The 16,865-nt window shown below is 42.8% G+C and overlaps 1 protein-coding gene across 1 annotated transcript; it reads right to left on the bottom strand.

The window, feature by feature from the left end:
* Window positions 1–5,507: 5,507 nt before the first annotated feature.
* Window positions 5,508–14,415, bottom strand: mmp16b (matrix metallopeptidase 16b (membrane-inserted)). The gene is made up of 9 exons (XM_029525065.1): window positions 14,295–14,415; window positions 13,651–13,767; window positions 12,251–12,555; window positions 9,702–9,863; window positions 9,108–9,325; window positions 8,878–9,016; window positions 7,705–7,855; window positions 6,276–6,391; window positions 5,508–5,866 (listed from the first exon to the last, which is right to left on the bottom strand). Exons 1-9 carry the CDS (start codon window positions 14,396–14,398, stop codon window positions 5,508–5,510), a joined length of 1,671 nt encoding a protein of 556 aa, XP_029380925.1. The 5' UTR covers window positions 14,399–14,415.
* Window positions 14,416–16,865: the final 2,450 nt, after the last annotated feature.

Below are 16,865 nucleotides of genomic sequence, written 5' to 3'. Positions count from 1 at the left end.
GCACAAAGTGTTGTAACTTTATTGGATTTAAACTGATGTTGGTGGGAGTTAATGTGAAATATTCAGTTAGCGATAGAGCTGTTCATTTATTTTATTTTATTTTTTTAATGAAGTACAGCAGATGGTTTAGAAGGGGAATGTCTTTGTTAAAAGAACTTAATTACCCATAAGGCCTTGGGGGTAGTTAAAAGACAGGTGTTATCTTGAATTAGCGAACTGCTGCTGTTAACAAAGAAGACGAGTTTGAAGCTCAGAGTCTCGTCTTGTCATTTTGAACGCAGTTGGATGAAGTTGCAACACAAGGATTTCAGTGCTCATAAGGACAAAGACAAAGAATCCAGGTGTAATGTGACGGCCTGTTGGATCTGAACCAATATGTATTAGAAAAGATAAACTCCAAAAGATAAATACCAAATATTGCAATCATCAGGATTTGTACACTTGTGAACACTGAAACACTTAACAAAGACTCGACAACATCCTCACCCAGCTATGTGGATGAGAAGAAGATGGAGTTATATTTTGAAATTTCCAAGGGATGATCCCCTGATCTTTTTCAGATGCTGAACCTCAGTCTTATTAAAGCTAGTTATGTCCTCCAGGTGGTGAGGAAAGCCCATTCATTGGTCTTCTCGTGAAACCTGAAGTTGAGATCAGTCTGCTTTCTAGAATCAAAACAGGGATGGAAATGCTCTTCATGTCTGACGGCACAGGATTTCTAGATTTTGTGGACAAAGCACTAGCCGTGCAACAAAAATGTGATCTGGTGGCATCATGACAGGGCGAACCCCACGTGGGGCATGTTCCTTGGGCAGATAGAAGAAGTGGGTGATGTAGAAAAATTCTGCTAGTGGCTTGAAAAAGGCTGGAGTGGAAAAACAGCACAGAGGGCCGACTCATGGCAGCACAGGAACAGGCTCTGAGTGCAGGATCTGTAAAAGCTGCCACACCATTCCAAGATCAGAGATTCCCCCTGAGACCATCCTGGACATGAGGTGGACGGTGTAAGAGGCCAGCAGGCTGGGCCTGCCAAATGGGATGCCAGAACCAAGTACACAGAAACTACTGTATGTGTGTGGGTAGATTAAAAATGGGGGAGTGTGAGAAGAAGAGCAGAGGTTTTCGTCGACCTGGGTCACACGTCATACAGCAGCAGTGACCAATATCAGCAGGACTTAAAGTTTTTGGTTGGCTTCTCATGGTGTGAAAAGATGGAAAGTGTGGGGTTGCTGAGTTCAAAGAGCCCTCCTTTGTCTGTGGAACAAAGGAACATGCGGCCTTTTGTGAACAGGCCAACAAAAGCTTCCACATACTGAGTGACATGCCGGTGATGGCTACCAAAACATGTTAAAAAACAGAAGGGTGACAAATGTAAACAAACCAACCTGACCTCCATAGGGATGATTGGTCATCTGACTTGTGAGTGACAATGAGAGGAAAGAAATGATCTCGGGAAACGTCTTCTTCACTGGAACCAATACGGATATTTCCGCTTATTTAACACGGTCAAAGAGGCGTAGTAAACCAATTCACAACGCTTTATTTCTTTATTTTTTAATATAGGCTTTTTCCAGTGGTGGGCCGTGTTATCTCTGTGTTCTTTAATTAAAACAGTAGCACCAGATAACTGTCCAAACCACCAAGAACCGAAGCCTAACTAATTCATTCATCTCACAAATCAAACTTCAACGTATTCTTAAATATGAACTAAACTTACCATTTATCAACAAACCAAACTCAGTATGTTGGCTGTAAATAAACTTCTCTCTCGAAGGTATGACTCTGGAAAATGGAATACAGAAAGATCTCCAGCAAGGAAATGTGCCCTTCAGAGGAATCAGAAACTTACTTGAGTGTGAAATAGACTACTTTTAAGTATGAGTTCTACACATTACACCTGCAGGAGCTTTTATGAATTCCCCCTCTAAATTTATGGATATTAATATGTGGTTGATCCCCATTTGCAGCTAATGCAGCTTCCACTCTTCTGGGAAAGCGTTCTGTAAGATTTGAAGTGTGTCTGGAGGAGTTCCTGCATAAAACTTTGGGTTGTTTCTGAAGCCAGAGGGCATTTAGATCTCTGCAGTTAGAGCGTTGGCGGCTTTTAACGCTGTAGTGTAGGCATATGTGCCTCAGCACCCCTAAATGCTTCCAATTTGCAATTATCCCACTTACAGCTTAATGCGGACTATCAAGAAAGGAGGAACTTTCACCAACTGACTAGTTGCGACTGTGTTATTCTATTAAAGGACCACATTCAAATTCATGGAGCTCTTTGGGACAACCCTTTCTTTCATGAATGTCTGAAAAGCCAGACTGCATGACTGTGTGAGAACATGATACAGGACACTCTCATTGTGCACTTATTTTATTTACAACACACAGCATTTACTTTATGCCATGAATTTAAAACAAAATTGTCTCAAGCAAACAGTGTCGGCGCTGTGTCTATGTACATATTACCTTCACTCCTCATGCATCATACCTCGGAGGTATGATGTCATGCAAATGTGTCACTTTTGGACTTCACTCGATGTCACATTTAACGCCACTCTTTGTGATTTAGTTTTGAGGGAAAAACATTCAAACCAGACGGACTGTTTGTTGTTGAGGGGGTAACAGGAGGGGGAGAAAAACTTGGTGACAGCGAGAGAGAGAGAGAGAGAGAGAGAGAGAATAAAAAACCCCCATTGCATTTCATACCCACTTTATTGACAGTTTCTTGCCCTCAGTACAATGCAATGCAAGATCTGAAGTGCTGAGCACAGAGGAATAAATATGGCAATAAATACAGTACGGACTCGCCTCACTGGCCACCTTAAGTTCACACTTGCTGGAGCTATCAGAACCTCACCATAAACACACAAACTGAGAGGACGTCACACACAACACTGAGCCAAAGGGTTTTTCTTTCCGCCTAATGTTACAGTGGTCGTGGATCAAATTGGACTGATATGAACAGAAAGGAAAGATGCTCCTTTCTTTAAAATGTCTCCCTGTTTCCTTCTTTATTTTGACAACTGACTGAAGACTGAAACAAGGCGAACAGACTGGAACCTTGTGAACCCACATGATTTTATAAAAGATGACAGTTTTGAATCTGTTGGTGCGTCCAGCAGACACCTGCAATGCTGATCAGTCACTTTATTCAACCGCAGAGGGAAAGACTGAGAATAGTACAATAGTGTCCAAAAATGACATCTTAGTTTAACAACGGCATGCATTGCCCTTATTTACTTTTTTTTTTTTTTTTTTTTTTTAGGTTTTTACACCTAACAGATAACGATGAGAGAAAACATCTAATCAGGATTTAACTCATCAATCCCGATAAAGTTCTGTGTATCCTTTTTATGAGAAAAGTATATTTTAAAATCTTGTGATATGTTATAAAATGCCGATGCCTTGATACCAGCAGAAGATTTCATCAGATGTCCTTGCGCGGTGATTTTGATGACCGTTTCAAGTCCAAGATAACAAAAACAGCAAGCACAAATATAAAACATGTCACATTATGAGTGCTCACAGACTGGTCATCTAGCAAACTCTGAGAAATGCTGCACCGGAGCCATACTGTTAGGTGTATGGCAGGAGACCAAAGGCAACTGGGAGACGGCGTATTTCATTGGAATCTGTCTGTGCGTTGTATTTATAATACAACACACGGTCATGGAAAAAAGCTTCTGCTTAGGTGATGTCGGATCATCTTTTTGATTTCCATACCTCTCTGATTAAAGTGTCCTGTAACATAGATACATGTTAAATATTTTCCATCAGGCTCGATTTAGCTAATTTGGGTTTTCCAAAATACCTTTACAAACACTGCTGGAGTCGCTCTTTAATCATTTGTTAGTGATTTATTAATGAAACACACGTGTAGTTTTTAGTACGGTAGTTAATTTTAGTGCACAAAACAACCAGCAACACTTGCTCAACGTCTTCTCAGTCATACCCAAGTTTCTTTAATCCTGTATCTTTTCTCCTCATGTTATGGCATTTTTTTTTCTTCATCTTTTTTTTCTTATATTTCACATCACTTGTTTTGCCTTGCATTTCCTCGAAAACTATGTCTAACAACTTGGTGATATAATGGAGCAACTGAGCAAGATCACTGGCAGCTGTTTACTAGACATGTATACATGATTTCCTTTTATTAAGAAATGCGTCTTTAAAAATGGGCACGTTTAGTTTTGCTTCCCTTCTTGTCTCCTCTCTTTCCCTTTGTCCTGTTCTATATGTGTAATAATATGGAAATTTACAAACCTTGTACAAGAACTAAAAAAAAAAAAAAATAGATTGGTAGACCTGTCTAAAATCAATAGACTGACACTTTTTGGGGTCTCCAGTGTTGATCAGAAAATAAGGGAAAGAGGATTTTAGCTGTTCATTGACTACAGTACAGTACACATGGAGTGGGCAATTATTTTCTCTTGCACACACAACTAACCTTCACTGCCTCTCCCATAGCCTCTGGAGAAGCAGTAAATGAAAGCCGATGGCCTACTTGCCATCAGGTGTTTAGAAATTAGCACATTTTTAAGAGTAATGGACCCATTTTGGACCAAACTGCCCTTAACTACTAGTTTTGAAGTTGCATTATGGACACTACTGAATGCCGTCATATACTGTTTGTATTTGTACCTAACTACCAGAGAAACAGAGAAAGAAAGAGAAGGACATTTAAGCAATCTGTGATTAAGGCAGTCTCATAAATATTGCAGAGAGGTTTTTGGCCCCTGTTTTGGAGATAGACCGCCACAACAGTCTTGAGTTCCTAGCTCTTACTAACGGCTGCTTCCTATCCCCACAGATTACACAGCAGAAGGTGGGTATGAATAGAAATGGCAAAAGGAAATCTGTATATGATGCCAAGATGTTCGATCCGTGAAGTAAAAAAAAAAAAAAACCCAACAAAAAAACAAAACAAAACAAAAAAAAAAACAATCCCATCAAAATACCATAGAGCAGTAATCCTCTTTGGAAGAAAAGGTCATATTTGGTTTGTGTATCAGTCCTCAATGCAATGAGTAATCTTTTACAGGGACCCTTAAAAAAACAAAAAAAACAAAAAAAAAGAGCACAGCTTAGGGCGATTTAATTAAGAACGGAAAGTAAAGTAGAAGCCTATATCTAATTTGTCCACTGAAGTTAGTGCTAGGGGCTTTTTAAGCGACGTGCAGAGACGAGGATAGACAAAGGTCCCACTTACAGAAGCTTAACTCTGTCTCACTTAATTGAGTTCATTCCAAGATACAGAAAAAAGTCAAAAGCAGATACATACATATTAGCTGGACATTAGAGATGTGGCTTCCTCACTGTCTGCAGTCGAGTTCTGCTTCTTTGCAACTTGCATGTTATGAGTTCAAGCAGTTTTAAAATCTGCCGGCATGGCAGTCCTTATGTACTGTACCCTTTACAGTGTTTCCAGTTACTGTTTGTAGGGCTCCAAGCACTAACTGGACCTTTATCAGAGCTTATCATCCCTCTCTATTCAGTGCAGTAACAATCCCTCAGACCCACTCCTGCATGGAGCGCTTGCAGTACAGTATGTGGCGCTGCGTGCTCTTCCTCCTGAACTGGAAAACAGTGTAGAGGAGGACCATCATGCACAGCGCCAAGACACAGGGGATGGCGATGGCCACGGCTTTCTCCGTGCCCCCCGTGCTGTCCAGTTTGATGACAACATCCACATCATTGTCGTAGTGGCGCTCCTCTGCCACTGGAGGGCTCCAGTCCCAGTCTGGGTCCGCAGGGAGGCCATCACAACCCATGAAGTCCCTCAGGATGGACCTCGGGTAGCCAGGCTCCACACGAAGAAGCTGGTTATTGAACTTCCAGTACTCCTTTCCCTTGTAAAAGTAGGTGAAGCCTGGATAGAAGGATTGTGGGAGACACATTTCCTCAAACAAATGTAGCACGTGTTCTTTAGTTGTGTGACTGAAGATTTTAAAGTACAGACATGAGTCATACGGTTCAGCCATGTGCAGACGATCTAAGAAGCTATATGAGCTCATTTTTTCATCAACTCTGGAAAGCCATGAAATGAAACTTGTAAATTACAGCTGACAAATATTCTTCTGTCAGTTTACCGTTTTCCTTTGACCTTGATGATGCATTCAGGACTTTACTCACAATAACCACACGTGATTGACCGACTCTTCAGAAAACACAACTCTCACAAGCTCTTTTTACATTATTGATTCCTTTGAAAGTGTCCGCTATCGAATCCCTCCAACTTCCCTAACTACAAAACTCTAAAGTCAGTAAAGTGGGCATACCATTGGCCTTGTCCACAAAAGCCCCCTGTGGAGAATCAGGGATGCCTTTCCAGATGGTGATGGGTTTGGGATAGCCGGGGTCCATGGTCCTCAAATCCTCATTGTACCTCCAGTATCTACAACGGGACAGACATTAGAGGTTTACTGTTGCTGTTGTTTTCCTCATCATTGAGCAGACTGTTAAAATAAAGCTGAGACATTTATCAAATGTTTTTGCCTTGGGAGGACTGAGGCTGACCAAACTGTCTGGAGTCCAGCAAGTGGGGACGCTTTTGTTCGTTTAACACAGCACAGAAGCGAGGAGAATAATATCACGCATGTATAGCCTGACACAATACTGGCTAAAACAAATTGCACATTTTGCTGTTAAATTGTGACCAGACTTAGAACAACAGCCGTTAATCTCAGTGGCCATTATATGATCACCAACTGATTCGTTCACATTACCAGAGGCGGCGGTGAATCAATCATCTCTGCCGTGTTCTTCAGTCACACACGTTCTTTCCGGAGACTGCTGGTAATTGATCTGATTTTCACACATAAATCTTGGTATAAACGGTCTTTTTGTTTTTTTTTTTTTGTCTTAAATGAACTCAAATACCAGCCTGTTACAGAGACAGACATAATCATATTTGTCACGATGTACAGCAGCAGGTCGTGTGATGACTGTATCAGGCATTTTGTCAGCTTTAAATAATAGGTCCCCTGGCCTTCTCAGATGTGATTAATCATGACAGCTGAACAAATGTGAGTCACGATGACGTGCATGCAACGCACGTAGAAAAACAGCAGATTATCTGATGATTATCTGATTCCTTGGAAAAACTTCCTGTAAGTAGTATAATTATAATTACAAATGCTGCTATAGCACCAGGTCATTATGAGTTGAATGCCAAGCAGCAACGAGGCAATCAGTTGTTTCAAAGTGAATTTTGATGGCTTGCTGTGCCGGAAGGATGGCGAATAATGAAATTATTTATGCAAATATTAAAAAGCCATTGACAGCACCACGACATAGTGGTTAGCGCTGTTGCCCCACAATAAGAAGGTTGTGGTTTTGGTTCTCAGGCCTGGGGGCCTTTCTGTGTGGAGTTTGCATGTTCTCTCCGTGTCTGTGTGGGTTTCCTCCCACCGTCCAAAGACATCATCACCTAATGTGAGGGTTAGCCTCACCCTAACCCTAACTCTAACCCTCACCCCCCCCAGTGTATCACCATAGAAGAACAGAAGTGATGGAGCAGACAAGTACATTTGGTGGCTCCTCAGCGTATTAAAAGCAAAATAAAATTGGTATGGTTTGCTAAGACATTGTCCAGACAGAGGTTTGGGTCTTTGGTCGACCTCATAGTTCTTGTTTTTATTCAGAGAGATTTCAGTTCAGCCCAACTGCATGACTTCATAACAACCCCAGTAATCATTCTGCACAGACCTGTCTCCCTTGAAAAAGTAGGTTTTGGCAACATCCTCCCACCACACAGCTGTCTCGATGCTCTGAGTGGGCATGCTGCTCCCGAACAGCGAGATGTCCTGAGGGTACGAGGGCTGGAGAGTCGTGTCCTTGAAGACCCAGAAACGGTTTCCTAAAATACACACTCACAGTTAGGGACAGGAAGGGCTCTGGGACAAAGACATTATCATAAAGATGACCTCAAAATTTTTGCAAGACGAAACACTGCCAGCTCTCAGCTCTTTCAAAAAACAAAAAACAACAAAAATGCAAGCCTTTTTATTTATTTCTCTTCATGTGATTTCAAAGGTCATACACATCACCTCATTTCAAAATACCTTTGCAGCAGAAAATCCATGTAGTGTTATCTATAATACAATATACAGCAAGATGAGGCTCTGAATGCAACTCCACAGAGACTTGTTGTTTTGAGTGTTATTGAAGCTATTGTTGCGTTTAATTCAGTTTGATCATAAGTGCCTGAGGCAGAGTGAGGAGAGCTGCTGTGGTGGTGTGCAGTAAGTAGCTAGGCTCACACACACACACACACACACACAGGCAAACAGTTAAGTCCCCATGTGAGAATAAATAAAGCATGAGGCACTCTGATCCCACTGGGTGACAGATGTCATGTTAATCTGCCTGATGGATGGACGTCTGAACTGGACGAGCACCCGTTTGCACAGAACACAAAACAACCTCACAGTTACAGTCACCGACTCAACTACTATAAATGCAGGATACAAAAAATATAATTTTTAATAAACAAATATTAATTCCACACGCGTGTGTAGTCCTGGTGAACGGTAAAGATTATAGTCATTTTTGTCTCTTATGAAGTTATTATGTTAAGAAAAGTTATAGTTTCATGGATTAAGTAGATTCCATTTTATATTTGTACAATAAATTCTGGAAGAAGAAATCTGGTTAAAAGGTTTCTTAATAATAAATAAATAAAATGAATAAACTTTGTTGGCATTTATTGACATGTTACAACCACCAACTGTCAGTCAGCAAAATGCCATATTATGAGACTTTTGACAGAAATGAGTTTTCATCTTGTCTCTGTGTGTGTTTGTGTGTCCTTCCTGATGTGCATGATACCAGCAGGGAGCTGCAAAAAGCTCCAGGGTGCTAAAATTGCCACAGAATTACCTTTGAAAAAGACAAATCTCCCTTCACTGTTTTCATAGACGGCATCGATTTTGGGAGGCAAGCCTTTCCAGAAGTAGTTGATCTGCATCGGATAGCCTGGGACTACTGAATTATCACGCACCCTCCAGAACCATTGGTCCTGTTTAAAAAAGATAAAGCAGAATTATCACCGTCTTCATCATCTTCCCAAACCTGCAGCGATATTCATTCAAACTGACGAGGCAGTCCACCTTAAACACAAAAAGCTCCTGGCGGAGGATGGCCAAGGTGTTGAAGCCTCCATCGCAGATGTTAGGTTTGGAGTTGGGGTTGGAGGGCTTGGCCCCCTGCGGAGGGCGGTGGGGTCTGGCATGGCGGTCATGCTTGCGGGGGTCTGACGGTGGGTGGAAGCGAGGCGGGGGGACTGTGGGTGGGGGCCTGGTCGGCTGCGGTGCTCTGTCGGGTGGACCTAAAGAGAAAACATCATGGTGTGTCTTCCTCCTTCCATCCTTTCCCTGTTTACAGTATTTTAACTAATATAGCTTGGATCATGCTACAGATGACTTGGACTGTAAAACTGTTGGCTGACTCACGTTGTTTTGAAAATGAAAATTAGTTGACCTATTTTACAGCTGACAAATCCTTGTTGCACTCAGCCTACATGACTGATGTTGCAGCATTTGTAATTGTGACTAAGCTGTGTACTTCAGAGCAACAGTGTCAGAGTGATGTAATCCATATGTGTCTTTTCTAACTAACTTCAAACTGCTGGTGTTCAGAAGAAAATGGACTTTTTCTGATGCACAGACCAAAGAGAGCGACTGGCGCTTGAGGTGAAAGGTTACCATAGATTTTTTGGATGCCCTGTAGGTCATCGTGAGGTAGTTTGAAGTTCTCTGTGTCCATGTACTGGTAGAAAGGAGCCATGATAGCAGTGGGGTCGTTGGAGTGCTCCAGGCCGAGGGCGTGGCCCAGCTCGTGAACCGCAACCAAGAACAGGTCGTTACCTGGGGAGGCGGAGGGGGCAATCGCATTGAAAATGCAAGCACATGCCACGAAGGTATAATAAAGGTGATGAAACAAAAATGAAGCACAGAAACACACCGAAAAAAAAAATAAAAATACAAGATTCATATTCACATGAAAGCTTCCGGCTCATGGCTAAAAATGCGACGTCTGAATCAGTGAGAGACTGCGAGAGACACGGAGATAAAACATCAAAATCCACCTTCTTAAAGTCTTATGTGATTACCCGATAAGTCAATCTGCATAAAAGATAACAGCAATTATATTAATCCATCTGAAGGTGAATATTTGTTCGTTTCAAGGTTTCACATGTGAGAATGAAGCCTTTTTTCTTTTGACTGTTGCGTAGATCTTGCATTTGCTGCACGTGTCATGTCTTTTTAGAGACAAACCATTAAGCAATACTGACAAATGAGCCGATTGATTAATCAACAACGAAAATAATCACTGCCTGCAGACCCATGACGAAGAGTTAACCTTCAATGAACCGATGTGGTGCATTGTAGTACTAGTACGGATTACTGAAGGTATTTTCTCTCTTTTGCTTTAGAAGAGACGATAAGCCACATGTGAGCCGCAGCTCCGAGCAAGCAGAGGGACACACACTCATGCTCCCGCCCAGGGCACAAATACGAACACACATTCACATCAACACATATATAGTGAGCGCGTACAAATGTCAGCCTAGCACATACAACACACACATGAATGAAAGAAGAAGAAGGGAAAAAAAAGTCCCAGGGTGTATGGTTAGCACTCAGCTCTCAGTTTCAACTAGATTTAGAGAGAAGTCCCCAGGAGATTGTTGCCCTTTAAAACATGATATCCACTCCTGCCAGCAGCGGTGCACAGAACAACCACTGACCCTCAGCCAGCAGCTAAAACACCACACCTTCTCCCCTCCCCCCATTTCTCTAGCACAACGGTCCACCCTCACCCTGGCCAGTACCGCTCCATAAGGACTCCCGGGAGACGGGCCGGAGCTACCATTAGCGCACATGTCAACATGCAACATTTACAATTACACCGCTGTGAAAGTCCATTAAAGGTTGTGCAGCTTTCTGGACACAAAGCTGAGACAGGAGCTTTTCAGAATGAGCCTCAGCACTCCACATGGATAACCACGGGACACTGCACAGGGATGAACACAAATTTGACTTGGGCATCTGAGACAATTGCCATTGGAGTATGAGAACAAAGGCGGGGGAGGGAGGGCAGCTGATGGGTGGCAAGCAGTTTCCCAGAGCAAACACAGTGCGAGCTGCAGACACCCTCTCACACTAATGGGATGGTAGAATGTAAACAGATGGCACATTCGGTCTACAACCCATAATAAACGAACTTTACTGAACTGAAATGAGACCACTGACAGCTAACCCTAACACATAAATTGAAAGGACATAACGTAACGCACACACACACACACACACACACACACACACACACACACACACACAAAACTGGAAGGAAATCAACATGAAAATTCATATAACAGTAACCTCAAAACATAAAATACCACAACATAGCATCACATTTCATCACATTACATTGTGTCACATTGCATCACAGCCAAAAGCAGCAAAGTACACAATACAACATAACACAACGCAGCACAGCATGACATGACATCGCAAGAAAACTGAACACAAGACGACACAACGTAACTCAACGTATAAACCTGCGTTGCATGACACCTCAGTGTCTTGAAATGAAAAGCAATGCTATAGCTGCTTATTGCCACTGGTATGTAGATCCTTTTTACCACTGAACACAACAGAATAACCATAATCATGTGCCAGCGACTAATGTCTTAAAATAGCCAGGCTTTCTATCCTGTCATCTGAAAAGCTTGTTATGCAGAAAAAAACATCAAAATCCTGACAGATGGGGTGATGCGTCTTAACAGAGCACAGCCATCAAAGACATCTCTGCATTTTTTTTTGTTTTTGGTTAAGCATCCTTCATACCCTGCCCCACGATACCATCTCTGTCCTTTTGCCCTGCTGCCTGGCCATCTGTTTTTCCATTATTTGCTTTCCATCAGTCCTTATCTTTCCGTCTTGATGATTGGGGCTTTTTTTTTTTTTTCGGTTGTCTCCACATTCTTCATTTCTTTGACACCAAAAACTGTTTTTGGCTCTCTGTCGACATTCAACACACTGCAGCCTTGAATTAGCCTTCTGCCGTTTCTTCTTCCTTACTTCAGTCTTGTCATTTAACTATTTTCTTTTTCCCTCATTTAATATGTTTTTTTTCTTACTTCTCACAACTTTTTGATTTCTCCTTATCTCCAAGCCTTGCTCCTTACCACTACAAATGTTCTCTCTGTCCTCATTTAGGATCTACAACCATTTTGTCTTCCACCTACCATCATGGTTGGGGTTCCCAAGGGTCCAGGGCTCATCCGAGTCAAAGTGTGTGTCCCCTCCGATGCCTGGGCCGGGGAAGTAGGCGTGGGCGAGGAATCCACCCTCCCCATCAAAGGGTGAGCTGTCACCATGAAAACCCGAAGCGAAGATGATGGTGATGTCGACATCACGCCTGCCCGTCTCCAGGGCGCTGTATGGAACTGCCTCGAAACGTAAGGGAGTCACACCCTGCCAGACGTCGAACGCCCGCCGAATGGCATCGTGAGTCTCCCTGGCGCCCACTTTTGGCGTGACATTTTTTATGCTGCAGCAAGAAAAAGACGTAAACTATGAGACGAGGCTGCTGATGTATTGAGGCTTCCAGACTAAGAAAGTATCCGTGCATGTTGTGTTAGCTGTGACAGTGTTGTGAAACTAAATGGCACAAAGCATTCAACAGCAGAGGAAGTAAAATACACAGTGTCTAAAGCCCGTGCTTTGTTATCCAATTAATTTTTTTTTGTTCTTCATCTACTTTTCGATGTGAGGTGACACACAGAAAAAAGTTTCACTTGACACAACTATTTCAAGCCTGGCAGCTTTCACTGAACTTTTAACACAGCAGTCGTTATCAGTCGCTGGCAGGCAGAGAGGAATGGGAAATCTTCTCCCTTCCTTTCCACTCATTTTCATGAATAAAGTGCAGTCAGCAGTAGCACTGGCTCAGCACTGATTGACATTCCATTAGGAGAGGTGGCTCGTCAATTCAAATTCGGGGAGGAAGGAAAGGATTTGAATAAATTGACAGTGTTATCGTCTATTACTGCTGTAACCTGTCAATTTGCAGTTATGCTGGAGACCCGTTTATCGTTTCTGCTCAGAAGCTATTAAAAGCTGCAGCTTAATCAGGCAAGATAAGATGAGAGTTGGAATATTTCTGCTGCGATTATGGACAATTTACTCTCAGGATTTCCACCCAATTTCAGAGGATGGAGAGAAAAAGCCTTAAATTTTCTTGCTGCTCAGCTGAAATTGTTTTGTTTTATGAATAGGGGGAAATAAAATGAAGAGAGTTAAAAGAAAAGCAGCCTGATCCCATTTTCCATTTTGCCAGAAAACTATTTATACACTAGAAAATAAACATGCTCACAGCACACACGGACAAAATTTATGTGTTCATCTGTGTGTGTGTGTGTGTGTGTGTGTGTGGATGTGTGAATATGACTATATTTGTATGTGTGTATGCCCCCACATATGTGACGTACTTGTGCAGTCTCTATGACAACACAGAGCATGTGATCCCAGGAGGACCGGAGAGAAAGAGGAGAGCTAAGAAAATTTACACTGGCACATCTGAACCCCATAATAAGCACTGCTGAACTCAATCGTCACTATGACAACTGCCTCCATCGTCCCTCACCTGTAGGTGATGTGTGTACGTTGCCACTTCTGCCCTGTCAGCGCGTATCTACGCGTCCGTGACCTCGAAGCACTTCTAAATTTGTCTGGAACTCCACAGCGAGGCTTCTGCATCCAACTTGGAGAGAAAAGGAGAGGAGAGAAGAGAAGTCAGAAAGAGTTGGATATAAACACCATCACTTGGCAACACAAAGCAGCGAAGTGTATTTAGTCATTATTTTGTTGACAGGTGCCACATAATCATGGGGTGTTGTCCAAAAGCACTGCTCCAAACTACTATCTACTTTTTTCATTCATACCAAATCGGATTATCACAAGCACAACACACACACACACACACACACACTCACACAATACTTAGGCAAAACATGGATTCTCACCTCAGCGTGATATCACTGCATCATCATGCAAAATAAGAAGAAGGAAGAAGGGTTAAAACCTTCACCTGAGGTTGTTTCAGGTGAGGTGGCGGGGACTAAAATAAGCATCTGTTTCTGTTCTTCGCGTATTCATTGAAATATTGATAGCCATTCCGCTTACATTTAAATGAATGAGTGGAGCATTTGCATGAATCTACCATCAGCAGACTGGTGAAAGTGCACATGTAGCTCAGCTGGCACGTACATGACACGTGTGTGTACTCACTCCTTGGTTTTCTCATCCAGTGTCCCTGTGACATTGAGACCATAGACGCGCTGCATGGCAGCGATGGCTGAGTGCATGGTTTGTGCAGAGCGCAGGAAAGACATTCCCGGTTCTGTTCGGGGAAGGTAGCCATACTGCTGGAGCCATCCCTGCAAGAGGGAAGACATATTGTGGCTATTTAAAGGCTTATGTTACACTCGTCATTAGAAAACTCGGTCAGGGGAAACAGGGTGGAACAATGTGAAGGGGGGGAAATGACATGTGAAAAAGGTCCTGGGCTAAAAAGGCATGATGTCAGGTAAAACATTCACAATAAAGTATATCTATCAACTGGGAATGATGTCCAATCCATCCAAAGTTAATCAACTACAGAGTCTGTTCTGTGTGGCTGATTTCTAGCTGCACATTTGAACTTGAATCTCCACCAGTTTGATTAGATTTGGTCCCACATGTAACCATTTCAACACATTTAATCGATTGTCAAGAACTGTACTTGATACTGGTGGCTGTCTAACACAAACACAGACTGCCAATATTCCTTCACCATTGGGAAGAGATTAACACAAAGTACAAAGTTTTGCTTTTTTAGCTGTCTTTTTTTTTTTTTTCTTTCTAATAAATCTCATTATCCGGGAAAAACTGGGTTGGGCAGCTGGCAAAATCCCAACCACAAACCTGTTTCTTTAACCTCGTGTCCACTGCCAAGCCCGAGATAAAAATCAATATGAATATAGCTGCACGTCATTCATTTTGCATCTCACGAGAGGCTGTGAGATGACTAACAATTGCTACAATATTTTTTCATTAGCGTAAGACCTGAGACTCAGCCATTCTCATTGGATGTATGAGTTAACGCAACATAAATTTGGCTGACATACTTATCGAAATGCTATGTACTTTAGTCTGTTGTTTGATTAAATCATCCACCCAGTGGCTGCACAGGGTTTAGATTTGATTTGTATTTCAATTCCTCCTTGTGAGCTGTATCAGACTTTGTGTTCTGCAGCTGCCGGACAGTTTGGATGGCCAGGACTGTGGCCCTGCCTCCTCCTGCCCTACGATGCTGAGGAGAGGAGAGACACGGAGCATCATCCAGGGGTCATCGCCAGAGTCTGCTGAGGGGCCACAAGGTGCCCACGCAATCCACAGCTGTCCACACGCCACGACCAGCTGCCACTCCGTCAACATACAGCCTATGAGAAATGCTCTAGCTAGCTAATCTGTCGAGCCCCCCCCCCACCACCACCACCGTCCCTCTTTCTGCTGAGCTAAACGCCTTGTTTATCCTCTTTTTCCCTTCTCTCCTCCGGGTGTGCATCCTGCGTGGATGTTGTTCTTGTTCAACGGCACACATCTCGGAAGAAACATCAGGCAGATTTCAGTGAGCCATAAAAATTGAATAATGATGAGTGAGTGTGACTGAAAGCCTCAGCATTTCATTTCTTCAGACTGGTGGGAGGGGAGCCTGTGGTGAGGATGGAAATGACATCAATTAATGAGGAACAAAAAAAAAAAAAAGAAAAAAAAAAAAGCAAATCCTATTATGCAACTTGTGTCTGCAAATGTTTAATCTTCATTTCCCACCCCCACCACCACCCACCTCCTCCTCCAACACTGTGATGCTGCCAAATGCATGTCTGACTTTTATGCTGGCCTATAACACGGAGCTACATGACACCAGAGCCTGATCCTCGGTGTGCAGTCCTGAGGATCAGCTCAGCTCATGCACCGCAGTGTAATAACCTCCTGTTTCATTGAAGCCCAACAGATGAGGGATGGGAGACATGATCGTCGTCCAGTAGGTGAGCCGTGCTGGTGTGCTCTCGACGTCTCCATGTTATGTGTGATGGAGATTGTGCCCACGGATGGCGTGGGGAGAGTCGAAGTATAAGGTGTCTGACACCGAGGCAGAAGATGTAGGAGAGAGAGAGGGGGGGGGGTGGTGGTGGTAATGGATAACACGGTCATTTCTGATATACCCGGGGAGGGAAAAGGCCGTTTGTCTTACCTCAACGCTGAACTGATGATCCTCTTCTCCGGACACGGCACACGAAATCCAAAGCAAAAAATGCAAGCAGAAAGCTGCCGCGTAAAAGCAATCCGATGGTTTTGTTTTAGCGGAGGATACTAAGGTCATAATGACCTGTTTTTCCCGAGGTTTTTTTTTTCTTCCCTTCTTTCTTTTCTTTTCGTTTCTTTTGTTGTTGTTGTTGTTGTTGTTTTTTTGTTTTTTTTTTATGAGAAGAAGAAGCCACCCGTCTGCTTTGGCTCTTGTGTCAAATGAAAACCATCAGGCGAGCTGAGATGTCAAGGCAAAGGAAAAAAAAAAAAATCAGATGGAAACCGAAAAAAGGACCTGGCGCTCCATCACAATAAAAAAAATAGAATAAAAAAATATATATACAAAAAATGTTTTTTAATAAATCAAACGATCCGATGTCAAGCGGAGATAACGCGGCACGTTAGACCCGCTGCCCTCGCCATTCTTATTTACATCAGGGGCTCCATCCACCCAGCAGCATCAATGGCCATGTACAGTACCCAATCTGCGCAGGATGGGCTCCCTCCCGA

The sequence above is a fragment of the Echeneis naucrates genome, chromosome 17, assembly GCF_900963305.1.
Source record: "Echeneis naucrates chromosome 17, fEcheNa1.1, whole genome shotgun sequence".
NCBI lineage: Eukaryota > Metazoa > Chordata > Actinopteri > Carangiformes > Echeneidae > Echeneis > Echeneis naucrates.
This window is presented reverse-complemented; position numbering and strand designations above follow the sequence as displayed.

Excerpts from the sequence above, each read along its gene's own strand:
- mmp16b (XM_029525065.1), bottom strand. The coding sequence starts at position 14,398 with ATGTCTTTCCTGCGCTCTGCACAAACCATGCACTCAGCCATCGCTGCC. Across the intron at positions 13,768-14,294 it reads CTGGATGAGAAAACCAAGGA|TTGGATGCAGAAGCCTCGCT; the intron begins GTGAGTACACAC and ends TTTCTCTCCAAG. Across the intron at positions 9,017-9,107 it reads AGGAGCTTTTTGTGTTTAAG|GACCAATGGTTCTGGAGGGT; the intron begins GTGGACTGCCTC and ends TTTTTTAAACAG.